The 14,412-nt window shown below is 33.3% G+C and overlaps 1 protein-coding gene across 1 annotated transcript; it reads right to left on the reverse strand.

The window, feature by feature from the left end:
* Positions 1-4,192: 4,192 nt before the first annotated feature.
* On the reverse strand, positions 4,193-7,544 carry LOC145566546 (uncharacterized). Its single transcript, XM_081625931.1, has 5 exons — positions 6,792-7,544; positions 5,768-6,683; positions 5,534-5,667; positions 5,370-5,445; positions 4,193-5,280 (listed from the first exon to the last, which is right to left on the reverse strand). The coding sequence occupies exons 1-5, from the start codon at positions 7,542-7,544 to the stop codon at positions 4,193-4,195; spliced, it is 2,967 nt and encodes a 988-aa protein (XP_081482057.1).
* Between the last annotated feature and the right edge of the window lie 6,868 nt (positions 7,545-14,412).

The following is a 14,412-nucleotide window of genomic DNA, read 5'->3' on the forward strand; positions in this document are numbered from 1 at the left end:
ACCTAGTGTAAACGTTGTAATTTTGCACACACAATCTGCACAGTACAATTTCAACACTAGTGTTACCACCGTACACATTTTAACACGATTTATTCAGATCGTGTGAATTGCAATTAAATTAACAACCACATTCTTTCATGCAACACATCATTTGTACATACAAACAAGAATTAAACAATTTATTAAATTTCAATAACATTCATAGAGTTGGCCAATTTTCAAACCAAATAATGCATCAACTTAGCATTAAACTATAAATTTGCACTTTGCTTTAGTGATTTCACTATCATCCAACCAAGTCATTACTATACCTGACTAAAGTAAGCACAAGAAAATGAGAGCTTTGTTCTATATAAATACAATATATAGAAAAATGAAATGGTTTTATTACGTTAAATAATAAACATAAAATAGCAAAATATAAATATGTTAATCAATATTATTTTATTGCAAAACCAAAAGAGAAGGAAAATCGTCTTTAAAATAAAATAGTAGTACTAACTAGCTTAATAAACTACTAGTTACAAATAAACCAAAACTATAGTTTCTAATCATAAGAAACTGGATTTTATTTGTAAAAGTAATATAAAAGTTTTAACCAAACAAACTAAACATAACTGGAAAAAAAATTCAACCATCATTTCCCCCTTCAATTTCGCGAGCTTCATTTTCCTGGGGCTCCTCCTCATCATCATCATCATCATCCAGGTTATAGTCAAAGTCTCACTTGGCTTCCATCATCGCCTTATCAAGGTATTCCACAGTAGGGATCCATCTTCCATCATAATAATATTTATTATTTGGTTCAACATTGATGTATAAGTAAGCATATTTCTTCTTAACTTGAGAAAAGGGTCCCCTCAAAAGTTGTGTGTGTAAAAGTATCTGAGATCGTCTCTCCGAAGTGAGGTAATTAGATTGGCCCTCAAGTACATTGTAATGGAAATGTTCAATGCAGAGATTTAAACGGTGCGTATTGTCGAATGTTTTCATTGTACTTCATACGAATCATGTAGGGAGAATCAGGTAATACAAGTGTACTCTTCCTAGCACTCGACTTTCTTGCAGTTTTACGTTCTCATACCACCTTCTAATAAGAGAAAATAAATAATCACATCATAAGTACTTTATAAAAGTACTATAAAACACATAGATCCCTTATCGTGATTCCCACACTCACGGCTTTCCAAAGCTTAAATCAATTTACAACCTTATAAACAAGTTTTAAACCTAAGTCTTTAATTCATTTTAGTCCCTAAATTTTGAAAAACCTGGGCTCTGCATACCAATTTGTAACACCCCTAAAATTCGAGTCTTTTTAGAACAATAAGAGTAGCCTTTAACTTCCAAAACCCAACCATCGAACCTTGGGAGTGTTACTGCTACACTTATTATCCGTAGAAAATAAATGCAACGCAAAATAAAATACTATTTAATAAACTAAGTGGTGTAAGTGGTGGCAAAATAAAATAGTCATTACATCAAAAATGGAAATTATTTTAAAAAAATAATAGTTAAAAGGAAATAAATAAATTCAAAAATAAACTAAATTGTCTTAGCTACGTGATTATTCTAACGTCTCCTCACACGTAACCGATTACCCTCTTACCAACTTGCAAAATAATCAAAAACAAGAACAGAGAGAAAATTCCCAAAATCAGATAAATTGAGTAATTCCAACTTCATCACGTAAAATAGATAATTTTAGTTCGAAAATATTTTATACATAATATAGTCTCATAGACATTATAATACTCAACCAAATTCAAATTGTCACATAACATATTATTACTTAAGTTAAGAAAGGGAAAGAGAATGCTAGTAAGCCGGGACTAGTCCCTGTCACCACCTAATTTACAGAGGGTCGTGCGTAACCCCAAATAGCCAAAACAGAATGTCCCTAGTGTGCACACCCCTCACTAATACCTAGTGATTAGGAGGAAGACTAACAACAATATACAATAATTTAAACTAACTAGTAGCAACCGTAACTACTAGTGGGCAACCTGTTCTTCACCCTTTCGGGTTTCATTTCCCTTCTTAGACTTAATTTCACTATAAATTTTATTAGATTAAATCATCCGATCACACTGTACACAAGTAATGCACATATTAGTTTAATCCCAAGTAACAATATTTCAATTTCAGTATGGCTAGAACATAGTCATTCTATATGACATGCCAATTACAACTCGTTTCCTGATAGGCCTTAGAGACCATCAATTACATATAATCAATCATCCAACACTAGTAGAAAAATTTATTTTGGCACTGGTTCAAAACCCCCGGAAGGCACTGGTTTTGAACCGTTGAGTATTTGATGGATGCCATTTTATCCAAAAAAGCCACTGGTTAAAAATCGATGGCAATTTCTTAAATTGGCATCGGTTAACCAGCGTTAATATTTATTTTTTGCACCAGTTATCCTTACTGCGTTTTTTTACGGGGGTTTTTGGCACGGTTTACCGAGGCGGCAGCAGCTGCAGCAGCCTTACGAGGCGGCAGTTGAACCAGCAGCCTTGCGAGGCTATGCCCCTCGTGCTCGTAAAACAAAAACACGACTTGTTGAGAAACACATTTATAGTGTTCAAAAAGTTTTATAGTGGCTTGGGGAGTTTCCTACATTAGCAATAATCAACATCAATGTAAGGCAAACTATAAGCAGAAACTCAACTAGATTCAGATTAGCTAGCAACTAAATCCAATATTAGAATAGACATAATGAATATAGGTATAGGAACAAGATTGATAAAAGCTCAGGTGCCTCAAACCAAGGCAGAGTAAATAGCAACCAAACTATCCTTATTAATAGTAGTAATCAATTAACACCTACAAAAATAACACAAATAGTAAGTATACATGATTGTTAACTTAATTATGGTGAACTATTCAGCATATCATATGCCAAACATTTTGTCACTAGTGACACATAATGACACGAATAAAAGCAGAGCTATCAACTAACAAGATCACAAAGTTCAACCATGCTGCAATTTTATGTTCACTGTCAACTACAATGTTTCCTAATAAGATTCAGACCACACAAAACCCCTTAAACCTGATTATATAAGGAGCTGAAAACCCAGAATTAACAATCACCCCTACATGACCTATTGCACTGTTTATTTGATGCATCAAAAGGAGCAGTAGAATCTAGGCAAACAATTGCACTTCTCCAAAGTGAGATGACTTTCTGAATTGCTACATCAGGATACCATGATATATAATCAGCAAGCCCGCATTAAATAGACTCCTACACTTGAGATGAGGCAGTAAACAAAGATCGTATTCAGGAGAAAGAAATTCAAGTAGCAATACAAGCTACTTCAGGACTAATAAGTTCTAATGTTCTTGAAATAATTCCCAGAAACAAGCTTTCATGTTATAGTCTATTCAATGAAACAAGGAATAAATGAAGCATATCGTACAGTACGTATACCAATCAGCAAGCTGTTCTGCAGGGATCACCACTATCTTCTTTTTTCATCCCATTTAAACTTTGTGTAAGTTTGAATTTTAGTAATAACGAAATAGTGCTTCTTCCAAACCTTAATCCGATTCCTCACATGATCTACAGTTATAGACATGCCCAAGTCAGCCGTTAACTTGTCAACCACGGCTTGATATGCTTGTGACTTGAAATCTCAATCACCCTTGTTCCCTTTATTTATTTGATCAAACAATGTGTTTTTTTTGGTGTTTAGAGCATAGAATAAAAATGCGGTCGCGGTAGCGCGGTATCGGTATTGGTACGCCCGTAACGGAGTAGGTATCGGTCGTCGCGGTAGAATTTTAATTTTAGAGTATTTTAAGGGTGTTTTTTACCAAATTGAAGCCCAAAATATGTATATTAATAATAAATATCATTTATAATTGTAATTATAAATGTAATTCATATATTTAAAGCCATGTTTTTAATTATTTGTATATCTTAATAACCGGTAAATGTATTTATTAATTCTGTATCTATTTTTATGTATTTTTTTTTTATTTTTAAACATATTATTCTTTATTTGTAATTAATTTATTAAGAAAATTAAATTATTATTATTTAAATGACAATAATAATAACCTCATAACTTAGTTATAAAAGAAAAAAAAAATTACAAAGTTTAATAAGATAAATACAACAAACCATGTTACTGAAATTATGCATAAGCCATAAATTCTACAAATATTACATATGAAATTCTTAATACCAAAATGAGTGGCGTGGAGCATCTTGTTGGGCATCTCCATCGTTATTATTTCTTCCAGTTTCCCCGAAAAAGTATGATCCCGTACCATCCATCCATGTGGACTCATTTTGACTAGAGTTACCGCTACTACCACAATAATATGTAGGCTGATGATAGTGCACACCACCATAATTTAAGGTGCCATGGTTGACAATATGATGACCTTCTTGATTGAAAGGGTCAAGTTGTGGTTCTTGGTAGCCAAATCCACTCCCACTCGCTCCTGCATATGGCATACCTATTGTAGATTGAGGATATGATGAAAAAGAATCATGATAGTTGTAATCTTGGGGGTTGGAAGTTACTGATTCTGATGGAAAAACATTTGTGGATAATCCATTCCATGATGCATCGCTATCAATAGGTTTAATTGAAGGTTGTCTTTCTCTTGCACGCCTTTGAAATCCTTGTGAGTCATTATGTTCAAATTCAGAGTTTGGAGGATTAACCATTGATTGTGGAAGTTGATAGCGCCCACTTGATTGCCTCGATGAGTAAGAAGTGATAAATTCATTTCCATCATCTCCATCATCTCCATCGTCGCTACTTGGTGGTGTCAAAGCAGATTGTTTGTTACCAGCACTTTGCCGACTTTGCTCAAAGTTTTGATGACTAGAGGAACCTCGAACAGTGTTGCCAGTTTGACTTCCACCACCTCCGTCGCCACCTTCTCCACCATCATCATCATCTAACCAACTGAGATCATCTCCTTCGAAAAGTGGAGCTTCTGATTCTTCCAACCATTCGTTTAAAGGATCATCAACATCAAATATGTAATCTAAATTAATTGGATCATAAGTGGTTTTCAGCTCATCGGCACCATGCCTCCTCATATGTCTCAATTTTAACTTCATGTTGTATCTAAGGTAGACGATTTGATGGAGCCTACCATACTTCAATCGATTTCTCGTTTTAGTATGAACCAAACTCCACATGCTCCAGTTTCTCTCGCAGTTTGATGATGATGTGGTTTGACTTAATACTCTCACAGCAATTTTCCTTAATTCGGGTGCGCTATCTCCATACGTCATCCACCACATAGCTGCAAACATTATTTGTATGTAACGTTATTCATTAAAATTATTTTAATAAATCATGTATTGTAATTAAATTTGTTGTTTAAATATATACCTGGGTCCATTTGATGTATTGCCCTTTGTGCCGAGCTATTGCCAAAACTTTCAGCCTTATCCCGATACATGTAAATCTGTGATTTTCCACATATTTTAATATATGTATATGTTTAAAAGTAATCTTACAAATGTTTTTTTTAAACTTAATAAATAATAACTTACTTGTTGGGTTGCTCTGATTTCATTATCCGGATCTCTTTCAAGTCTGGTGATTACTTTTCTCACCCCTACTAACAGCTCATGGTCATTTCCAATGTCATTTTCTCCGTACATGTATTGAGGGTTTAAGAAACATCCTTGAACATGACACACATATACAATAATTATAAATATTTATTTTTAACATAAATATAAGTACATTGAAAGAAATCAAATCATGAATATTATATATATTACCTACTGCATGTAAATCCGTATGTAATTGGCAATTCCATCTTTTGTCTATCATCTTCCAATAATTCTTGTAATATGTACAATTCTTTTGAATTGCCAGCTTACAACGCTCCATTGCCTCATATATAAAACCCATTGTTGGTTTCAGATCTCCATCAACAAGCTTCAATACTTTTATGATGGGCTCTTGTATTTTTATTATTTCAACGGCCTTTTCCCAAAATTTGGCAACATCAGTGGAAGGATGTTTAGACAATGTTTCACGAACTTCCACAGCTAATGCATCATTCATTTGACCGAATCTTGAAGTCACCCAAGTACTAGAATCAAACATTTCTTGCAAGGCAGTCTTATGTCTCACAACACTTTCCAACATTATGAATTGCGTTGCAAATCGTGTGATTCCTGGTCGTGTGAGATCTCTACCCCCAGTAAACTTCTTCATATAATCAACTGCCCATTTATACTTGTAGATGAATTGGGAGACTTTTCTTGCTCTTTCTATTACAGATTTTATTGAACTTTTCTTCCCAATGTCTTCCAAAAGAAGATCCAAACAATGAGCTGCACAAGCTGTCCAATACAAATGTGGGAATTTGTCCATTAGTTTCTTTCCTGCAGCTTTGACAGAAGCTTCATTATTTGTCACTATTTGAACAACTTTCTCTTCCCCTATCTCTTCTACTACCTTCTCCATCAAACTATAGTAGTAGTGTGTGTCTCTACAATACACATCTGTGGCATCAATTGATTTGTGAAAAACAGTGCCACGAACCGAGTACACAAGAAAGTTTATAATGTGCATGTTTGTTGGCCCTGACCAACCATCACACATTATTGTTACACCTCTTTCATTCCACACCGATTCAAAGGATTTAATGTAATTCTTCATCTCTTTACATTCTTCTGGGAGATACACCTAATAACATAACAATAAATAATTTCAATGTTAACACAGTTACGCTAAAGAAATAATTTTAGTAGCAAATAATAAAATGTGTTAATTCATGTAATAAAATAATTGTACCTGAGCTAATTCATAAGCCGAAGGAGCTCGAACATCTGGACACTCTCGTATAGTATCCATCAGTGGATTAGTGTAAGGGGACTCGATTGCCTTAAATGGTAAATTAGTATCAATCATAAAATTACCAAATGCTTTAATGATTGACTTTTTTGCCTTCTTCATAAATGAAGTGTTAATTTTTGTTTGTTTTTTCTTTTGACAATCCTTTTCCAATTCAATCTCACGTGCCCTTAATCTTGCAGCTGTATTTGATGGTACTTCAATTGGTATGTTTCTCCCTCTTCCTCTCCCAACTCCAACTTCGTGAACAGATGATGATCGGTTCAATCGTGAGGGAATACCACTACTACCTCCTTCATGATAGTAGTTATTTCTTGGATGATAATATTCAAACTCATGTTGTTCTCTACTTTGTCGCATCGCATATGCCAATTCTAGATCTTCCTCCTCCTCGTCATCATCGATTGGACGATTCATTGATTTGATTAAATTTTCTTCAAATTCTCTACCCATTCGATTTTTTTCTTTTTTTTTATCTTTAAACTCCATTAGAAGCCCCATCATGTCTCTTTTAACTTCCACGGACACTTTCTCACATGCCGCTACATCACCAGTTTTATGAGCTAAATGTTGCTTTAATCTTGTTATACCCCCATTAATTATTTTGTGACAAAATTTGCATCTTATTTTACGCTTACTTCCATCAACGGGTTCACCAAAAATCCAACCAATATCTTCGTCTCTTGGAGCCATTAGATAAAATCAACCTTTTGCAAATAAATAAAACACCAAACTACAATCAAATATTTTGTTTTGTACAAAAATTAGTGACAAAATTTTTTAACTTTAATTTACTCATTTACGTGATACACTGTTACTCTAATACAATAATTAAAAAAATATTATGCACAAGTAAATGAATTACCAATGTTCACACATGTATAATTGTTTAGCACTTTATAAGTTTATATTACTAGTCTAATACAATAATTAAAAAAATATTATGCACAAGTAAATGAATTACCAATGTTCAAGCATGTATAATTGTTTAGCACTTTATAGTTTATACTACTAGTCTAATGCAATAATTAAAAAAATATTACCATAACAAAATTTCCTAAACAATTTCTTAAAAGATACAAGTCCACAATTCTACATATAGTCATATAATTGTCAAACATCTTTCTTAAAGTAATACACTAATACTACATATAATAATTATATAATACAACAATCTTAATACTTATCTAAAACTTTAATTACAAATAAAAAAAAAAAAACTTACGTTGGTTGCTGCTTCTACTACTTGATACAAGTATACATCTAGTGTTTTACAACTCACTAACAAGTCCCAACTCCCAAGAGTCCCAACTCCCAGAGTACTCCCAAGTCCCAAAGTAGCAGTAGCACTATTATTCTTCAAATCCACAATTTCCCACTCATCTTCAACCTCAGGAGAAGCTAAGTAATTGGGGATGGTGAGTTCGTCGGCCGGTTTACAGCTCACTCCCAACTCCCTAGAGTCCCAGAGTACTCCCAAGTAGCAGTAGCACTATTTTTCTTCAAATTCCTAATTTCCCACTCATCTTCAACCTCGGGAGTCGAAGCTAAGTAATTGGTGATGGTGAGTTCGTCGGCCGGCGGCAATGTTCTATCCCCGACTCTACTTTTCTTAAATCTGAAAACGGTAAGTTTTCCTTGCTTTTCTTGTTTAAGTTTAGATCTGAATTTCAATTGCTTCCTCCTCTTCTTTTATCTGTGAAAATTTACAACAAAAACAAAAATTAGACTCTTTGCGGGAAACACGGGGAATATTAGCTCTGAAAAAGTTTTAAGAAAAATCCATAAGTACTCGTTGAACTTTTTGAAATTGTGAATGCGGACAATTCGTTCAAGATACGGATGTCGCGGTTAAAAAACGCTTGTCGCGGTTAAAATTCGTTTGTCGCGGTATATGTCGCGTTGTTTTCTAGCACTCCGTGACAAAACGCTAAATATCGTAACGGCAGTTTTGAATACCGTTATAATACGGCCGCGACGCATCAACTCGGCCCTTATTTTATACCATGGTTTAGAGAGCCAAAAGGGTAGGGGTGAGAATCGATCCCAAGATCTCCTGGAATCGGGAGGGAAGCCCTAACCACTTGAGCTATTCCTCACTCTCTTTGCTCAAACAATGTAGAAGTAAGTATCTCATCCATTTTTGAATTCCACGAAACATATCCCCTTCTATGAGGTGTACCCATAGATTGTTTGCCTTGTCGTTTAGAAGTCATTATTCCTAAATATCACAATGTAAACATTAGCAGACAGAGCCAAGATAAACAACAAAAAAAAAAAAAAAAAAAAAGAAAAAAAAAGGTTAAAGCTTAAAAATAATCTATGAAGCATATATAGTATCATGCATAAACTTAGGTAAATCTATCAGCAATAAATGTTGGCAAACATAACACATTCAAGCACTAAACACTGTCCTCAAATTGAAATAGACCTAATAAAAAATTTACTCCAAAAATACAATAATGCAAGGCAGACCTAGCTGTATATTTAAAATAGCATATGTTCATAAATCAAAACTACTAATCACCTATTATCCATTCGAAGTCTCCTACCTTGATAACTTTAAACATCTTCTTGGCAAGTCTATCCCTAAACTCATTCCACTCTTTTGTTGATCGAGCACTTAAAATATAGTCTTCTTCTTCTTCTTGTTCACTTCTTCTTCTACATCGATTAATTCCATATTTTACCTCTTGCACAAGAGTCCTTTCTTCCATTTTTTCCTCTCTAAAAAAGTTATGGAGGATGAAACATGCATTTATAGTGTTCAAACACATTTTAAGGATGGATTTACAACTTAAACTCGTGAATTTGATTTGATAATCTATCAAATGGAAAAATTTCAGAAATATTCTATCAATTATAATTAATAAAAAATTGCTGCAAGAAAAATCAACAAATAGCTATATAAATAATCAAAGATTTAACCAATATATATATACAAATTCATATCAATTGTATAAATCTTTCCATAATCATCCAAATAAATGATTAAAAATAAGAACAGCAGTAGAAATTGAACAATTAATTCATCATAGTAATCATCATAATGTCATAATTTCATCGATTTCAAAGCAAAACTAATCACCAAATTCATAATAATCCAACGACATCAACTTACAAAAATGAAATACATCTCAAAGCTCTAAATTAGGAGCTAGTAAACCCTCAAATCTAACATACACTGATAATCAAACACAGCCAACCATTACCCTAAACTTTAAATCAGACAAAAATCAATAATTAAACAAATTACCACTGAAATAAGCACATAAATTAGCAATACAAAGCGAAAATGTGTAAAATAAAAAAAAATTCAGATCTAGAAATTACCTCTCTTGTACCCTAACCCTTGGCTTCGAGAAGAAAAGTGTTGCTTGCGATGCAGTGATGGGAAAGGAGATCGAAGGAAAGGGAAATCAACGGTGGTCGGCGGTGGCTTCAATTACATGTGACTGCGATTTTAAGGGAGAGAAGGCAATAGAGAGGATCTGTAATAGAGGGGTTACGACATCGCTGTTCTAAATACTTGTCACCATCGTTAAAGTGTCGGTTTTCAAGGTGGTGGTGGCTGCGATGGGAAGCTAGCGTGGAGAGAGAAAGAAGAGAGAGAGCAAGAAAGAAGAGAAAGAAGAGAGAAAGAGGACAAGAAAGAGGAGAGAGGAGAGGATCGAAATAAGGCAAGCAAGCAGTTTTCTCTTTTAGAATTCCCACCGGCTCAAACCGGTGGCATTTCTCTAATTGTGCACCAGTTTGGTTTTAACCAGTGCCAATTCTATTATACTAAAACCCGCCTAATTTTTTTCCCAACGGTTTTTTAGAACCGGTGCCAATAACTCAGTGCCAAAATGTGTTTTTCTACTAGTGCAATTCCCAAGATTTTAATTATTTTTAAAAAACTCATACGATACTAATTAATCCAATTATCCGAAAATACATATACTAGTACACAAATAGAAAACTGTTATATAATATAATTCTATAATTTCATACGATACAACACTCATCACATATAATTACATAAGCACGTAGTTGGCACACAATATTTCAAAACAATTTCCTAATGGGATTCTAAAAGATGATGGACATTGAAAGTTACCTTGATTGTGCATGTAATCTCAAGGTAATTAACCTCTAAAAGTAGCCTCCGTCTACAAATAAATAGATAATAGAACTAAGTTAGTCTGACTCATAGTCTAATATGAAGTTAGTAATAGTACGAGGGAAAATAAAATAATTCTTATAAGTCAGCTATGTTTGGTGAGAAAAATTAGTGGTAAAGAGTATTAAGTAGCCTAGTGGTCCACTATCAACAACTTTTTCCTCCTGCTCTGCAACTCCTACACACCAACTCTAAAATTTTCTTTCATAAAATAGATTTCAATGGTGTCTACTTTTGGTAGAAAGAAAACAACCCCTTCTCTTAATGAAATTCCAGTTCGTTAATTACAGAGGAAAAAGTTTACAAAAATTAGGTGGGTAAGACATGAAATCATGAAAAAGGCTTAATGATCAGTGTATAAAATTAAGAAAACCATCGCTTACCAACAAGAGATCAGTCAGAAATGACGACTTAGTAAATTGAAAGAGATGAGTATTGTATCAGCTTCAGGATTTAGGTGTATATATATTAGAAAGCCCTTAGGTTAAAATTCTCTAGAATATTCAAAAGATAAGACTCAATTCAAATTGAGTTTGTTATAAATTCCTATTGAAAAGATCAGCTTCAATATATATATATATATATATATATATATATATATATATATATATATATATATATATATATATATATATTTGATAAATCCAAATATAGAAAATAAAAAAATTATAACATATAAGTTTGAAGATAATTGTAAATTTAAAAGTTTGTACTAGCAAAATTATTGACTAAATATACTTAAAAAACTTGGGGTATGATGCATCCTTTGCAAACTGCATAACGAGCATCACTCAAAACCTTAATTTCATCAACCTTTCTCAAAGCATTGAATCTTTAAGCAATATGCCATGTTATATGGGATTGAAACTCTTTTCAATAGAATGCTGAATCTCATAAGAATCTTATCAATATAAGATTCTTAACCAAATTCAAACATCCTTCAAGACCTATCTCAATAGATCTTGACTCCCAACTGTACTCATCTTCCTCTTCCAAGTTTTTCATACAAAATGCATCAGCCATCACATGACCCTTCAAGCAATGAATGATTGCCTTTTTACTAAACCAAGAATACTTTATAACTCCCACTAAACATCTTGTATACTCAAGACCTTTTCTTTATTTTATGAGAACATCAAACGATTTGATTAACTCACAAAATTAAGAACACTAATTAACTCCATGATGCTTACTTTAATCCATTAAAGGATCTTTTATGCATCCTTGGGATTATTAGATTTTCAGAACTTTTGATTGTATAAAATCTTCTTTCATGAACAATTTCAAGAAAGTGTTTTGAAATCCATCTCCTAATGTAGAAATCACTAAAATATCTTTAATAGATCATTACAACATGACTAATGTAAAGGTTTCATCGTAGTCATAGTCATACTATGAATTATTTAAATCCTTTAACAAGTATCTGGTTTGGTTAGAAAACATTTTTCTTTCTTGTCTGTTTTGCTTATAATGGGTCTCACCCAATTAGGTAAATTAATCAAGTGTCATACACTTACTTACATACTTAGAATCTATTTTAGATTTCCATGGTTTTAAACCACTTGGAGTTATAACTTGTCAGATCATCTTTATTACTTGCATAATCATCATGTTCATAAATATTTTAGAACTCTTAATCAATATGAAATCATATATCTTTGGCTAAATTTTGCACATGCTAGTCATCATAGTGGGTTTTGATGCAATAATTGAAACTTATACAACTTTGTTTAGATTTCAATGAGAAAGGATAATAAAGGATGTGCACTTGGAATGTACTACCTTCGACACATCATTCCCATTACTTTTAATGAGATCACGTGTTGTCATTTGTAACATGAGGTGAATCATGCTCATATTGTTGCTTTTATTTGATTATTTCTCGAATTTCTTCAAGATTTTTGAACTTACTTTTCTTGAAATCTTTCAAGACTCTCGAACTCTTTCGAGATTCATATACTCCCACTTGCCTTTTGAAGGGGCACATTTAGCATAGGGTAACCAACCTGGTTTGAACAATGTTTCTTTGTTGCTTTTGTCGAACTCTTTCGAGATTTACACTACTCTCACTTGACCTTTGGAATTGACATCTTTTTCATAACCGCATTTACTTGAGCAACTAACATTTTGTGCTAAGTATGACTTGTGTAATGGTACCCCGTGCTCTGGATAGGAATTGATCGTGCATTAAACGATTTAATATAACTTTCATTCCTCGCTTTGTAGAAAGACTCTATAAGAAATTTTCTTATTGACAGGGGGAAAACTAGGTCGTTGACTAATCCTCCCTAAGCCAAAAAAAATTTATAATCGCTTAACAAATCCAAATACAAGTATAGAAGTAAGTCAAGGGTCGAACCACTAGGAACGGTTATGTTTAAGTGTTTCCAATTAACGCCTAAGCTAAGTCGAAGTCAAAGGTAAAGAGGGTAACACTAACAACTACCAAAACAAAGAAGCAAACAAAGGAAACACTAGGAAATAGGGATCAACAAGTAATCATGACAATTGCAACAACTTGGGAAGAACATGCCAATCAATGGTTGTGAATACTAATGATAAGAGCTATCAATTGGAATCAAAGAGCTATCTCCTAATCGTTAAACCAGTGGTCTCTACGAATAATAAACTAGGAGAATCACAATCCAAACCGATTGATAATTGCAATTCCTAAATCAATGGTCTGTATAATTAGAAATCACAATGCAATCTAGCATAATTCTCAATGACTAATCAAACTACACACATGTAAACTTACATTAATAACTTTAATCTCAACAATCAATCAACATAATTCCCAAATTAATCACAATCAATCAATCATACAAGTTTCACATAATCCCTAGCCAAATAACTACTCAAGAATAATCATCTAATCAACAAGCAACTAAAGAAATCAAGAATCAACAAAATATGAAGAACAATTACACTAATCAAGAATCAATCATCAAAATCAAATCAAACAAACATGAATTTAAACAAAGCAATAGGATGAGATAGAGTTAGAAATGCTCATTGATTAATTATGGAGTTCTTCAATACAATTGTCACCTTGAATCTTCAACCTCACAAATCACCAATGAAATCCCTCACTTTCTCTCTCTAAATATACTCCTAAATTAACCCTAAAACTAGAGAGAGAAACTCTTAACTAAGCTAAAATTATGAGAAAATTAATGTCTAAAAGCTTCTTACAAAAATCGGTTACAAAAAGGTATTTATAGGTTGTAGAATTAGAAGACAATAAAAACCGAAAACTAGAGAGAAGCGTCCGCGCAAGGTACTTGCATGCCCGCGCACATTGGTTGCACGCCTGCGTTTGTGAGCTGCGCGCCCGCGCTCTTCTAGGTTCTTCGAGTTCTCATAGCTTCGTGCGCTCGCTAATTAGTCTTCGTGCGC

This window comes from Chenopodium album, chromosome 11 (assembly GCF_948465745.1).
Source record: "Chenopodium album chromosome 11, dcCheAlbu1.1, whole genome shotgun sequence".
Lineage (NCBI taxonomy): Eukaryota > Viridiplantae > Streptophyta > Magnoliopsida > Caryophyllales > Amaranthaceae > Chenopodium > Chenopodium album.